General features: G+C 36.3%; 1 protein-coding gene across 1 annotated transcript; it reads right to left on the reverse strand.

Annotated features, from left to right (window-relative positions):
- Window positions 1-1,492, reverse strand: LOC126787943 (ervatamin-C-like). The gene is made up of 2 exons (XM_050513869.1): window positions 891-1,492; window positions 1-786 (listed from the first exon to the last, which is right to left on the reverse strand). Exons 1-2 carry the CDS (start codon window positions 1,339-1,341, stop codon window positions 179-181), a joined length of 1,059 nt encoding a protein of 352 aa, XP_050369826.1. The 5' UTR covers window positions 1,342-1,492; the 3' UTR covers window positions 1-178.
- Between the last annotated feature and the right edge of the window lie 1,748 nt (window positions 1,493-3,240).

A 3,240-nucleotide genomic window follows, 5' to 3' on the forward strand; every position in this document is an offset into this window, starting at 1 on the left:
TATAGAAAGGGGACGATGTAAATAGAGTTTATTTATATATCCCTGAAATATATATTTATCGAGAATATATATCCCCAAAATATAATCGTGATTTACCAAGTTACTAGCCGCATCATCTCTGACTTTGGCATCAACGCAGCATAACAGAACTGCTTTCATAGTGATAGGTTTGATATTGTCATACAATCGGATAATAAGCAAGCAAAGCAAGGCCGCAGAGTCCTCCACCTGGAGCATTAGTTCTTAGAATTCTCATGTAACCATTTTCACCCCACTTTTCCCCCCATGAATTCTTGATTAGCCAGTAGTCGGTGTCTTTTTCAGTCCCATACCCAATAACTGTTACAGCATGGTTCAGGTGTTCACCACAAGGACCTTCGAAGATGCCACCTGGGTAATTCTTAAATTCCTTTCCACTACCGTCGATGGCAACCGCGATCGGTTGGAAGGAAACAGCATTGAGGAGAGGACGTTCTCTGACATAAAACCCATTGTTCACTCGACCATAGCTAGTAATCGTTGCAGCATGATGAGCTGCCTTACGAGTGTCGCATGCTTGGAACGTTTGGTTTAAAGAAGTGCTCAGGTATGGGTACTCTTTTGTAGTAGCAATTCCTTTATTTTTCATTATGTATTTAAAAGCTGATTCTATGTCACCTTCTTTGCAGCGACTACCATCGTCGTCACATTCCAAAAGTTGTTGCTCGGACAAGGAGACCAATTTGCCGGTTTTGATTTTTGTAATCCCTTCCACGGCGGCCACCGCCGCAAATGTCCAGCAAGCACCTACATATAACATTCCAAAATAAGGCAAGAAAGAGTGGATAAAGGAAATATATAATACGAGGAAGGTGTGAGGTATATATGGTTCTAGCTTCTCAATAACTTACCACATGAAAATTGATTCTTGATAGGAGTCACAGCTCCATGTTCCCTCCAGTCCATCCTAGCTGGGATTTGCTCGGTGGCCAGGCGCCTTTGGTACATAAACGATTCATCTTTGGATGAAGCCGTGAAACTTGACTGGATGGGCGTTTTGTATCCAGTATGAGGTTTGAGGAATTCTTCATCAGTCGTATCAGAGAATTGATTGACACTTAACGTGTACGACTTGTCCCCGTCATTGTTGAATTTTTCCACAAACTCTACATTCTTCTTGAATATAGCAAAACGCCGTTCCTTCTCTGCGCTGTCTTGGTAGACACGCCCATACTCGGCCATCCATTGCTCATGTTTTTCAGCAATGGAAGCTTTGTAGACTGCGCGAGATGTGGCTTGGGATGCAAATGTCCCCAAGACGATGCATATGGCAAGCGTCACAAGGTTTTCTCCAAAAGCCATCTTCGAAAAACAAATTAGTACCCTCAGATCTGTGTAAACAACTAATAATGAGTTTGGAACTAATAGAATAATTATTAAAGTAGCCCTGGAACCTAAGCACAATATGAATGCTTCATGGGGTTTGTAGTTATATAGAAGATGATCGAGCGCGCATCTCAGCCATCGCCGGGTCACCACTCATACTCATACTTATTAGCCCCAAGGACTAAAATATCGGTAATTTGGGAAATATTGAGGGTTAAAAAAATAGTAATTTCAAAAAATATATCGGGAAAATATCGATATTGAAAAATAATTTATGAAAATTTAAATAAAAACATGGAAATATTGGATGTAATTTTGAGAGATGTTTCTTTAATCAATTGTCTACTATATTTCGTAAGTTGAGAATATAAGGAATTGTAGTAATTTGAGATAAAACAACCATTGAGAATTCGTAAAAATATATTTTAAAGTATAAATATCTAATTGACTTGAAAAGAATATAGTGAATAATGCATTGTTGAGCTTGTTTCATAATTTCATCATCAATTTATATGACAGTAGGTAAGTGGAAGAAAAATCTTAAGAAGAACAAATGAAATAGTAGTGGTGCAACAATGCATTACATCTTTTTATGTATTTATAGTATAGTAATGTTAACAAAGGAAAGAAATTAAAAATTGGCTAACAACTAACTTGTAGTTGAATAATAAGGAATGAAAAAAGAAACTGGTAAAATTAGCTCGGATTAGACAATTTATCAAATTTTATTTGTAAGATGATATATATATATATATCATAATAATTAAATAGAAGAACAATAACAGGATTTGGTTAAGATGGTAAGGTCATTAGGTGTCTAACCACGTGATTAGGAGTTCGATTCCCTTCAAAAGCTTGTTTTAATTTTAATTTGTGGTGGCGACACATGGCAGAACAAGGTAATGGCGGCGACACGTGGTGAAATGACCTTATGGCGCGATATTTTCCAATAATTTCGAAAATATCGCGATATATAGGGAAATGTCGAAAATATCAGACGAAATAAAAATGATATATGAATGATATATTCTTAAGCGAGAAAAACGAAATTATCGCCTAAATATCGGCGATAATTTCGATTTTTCAGTCCTTAATTAGCCCCTATTTTAACGTTGCAATATGAACCACTAAACACCAGCGTCATTTCCATCATTTTGGACCTTCAGCAAATAATCAAATAACGTTATTTAAAAAGAAAATAAAAGGCCAATGTGGCAGTCTTCAAGCCCGATACCATTAGCAACACGACAACACCAGTCTCTTATTTGTAAGAGAGAGGTCGTGAGTTCGACTCGTTTTAGTATTTCAGTTCTTTTATTTAATAAAAAAACGTATATAGATGTAAATTTCTTATTGATGCAACCGGCAACTGTCCATTGTTTGAATTTCAAAATTTGAAGATTGAATTTCGACGCATTTTTCGCAAGTGGATGAGCATAATAAATATAGAATCAATGGGTTGTTGTTAATTTTTTTTGTTTTTTAGTGGAGAAACTGAGTACATATTTATGGATTCCTGATTAAGAGTTGTAGAAAAATGAGCACGAACAAGTCCAACTTTTGTATACAATGAAGTCCTAATGACTTGCTTTGTTCGGGCATAGGGCGAATGTTATCTTTTTTCTTCGTGGACAAAATGAGCATCAACAAGTCCAAATTCTGTGTTTGTTTCTTTGATGATGAAGGTCGAAATTATGTGGTGAGAAATGTCTTAGTGACTTATTCAAAAGAAGAAAAGTCTTAGTGGATGCATAGACTTTTACGGTCTTTTTTCCCCTAATCAAACTGAAAATGAGTTAGATGATATTAGCTTCTCGGAAGCAAACAAAATCTCACCTTCAATCCCACCGCCGATTCCCATAATGGAGAAATTAT

This window comes from Argentina anserina, chromosome 3 (genome assembly GCF_933775445.1).
Source record: "Argentina anserina chromosome 3, drPotAnse1.1, whole genome shotgun sequence".
In the NCBI taxonomy this organism is placed as follows: Eukaryota; Viridiplantae; Streptophyta; class Magnoliopsida; order Rosales; family Rosaceae; genus Argentina; species Argentina anserina.

Bases quoted from the DNA above. Each gene is read 5' to 3' on its own strand.
- LOC126787943 (XM_050513869.1), bottom strand. From the start codon at position 1,341: ATGGCTTTTGGAGAAAACCTTGTGACGCTTGCCATATGCATCGTCTTG. The intron at 787-890 runs GTAAGTTATTGA...TGTTATATGTAG, and splicing joins CAAGAATCAATTTTCATGTG to GTGCTTGCTGGACATTTGCG.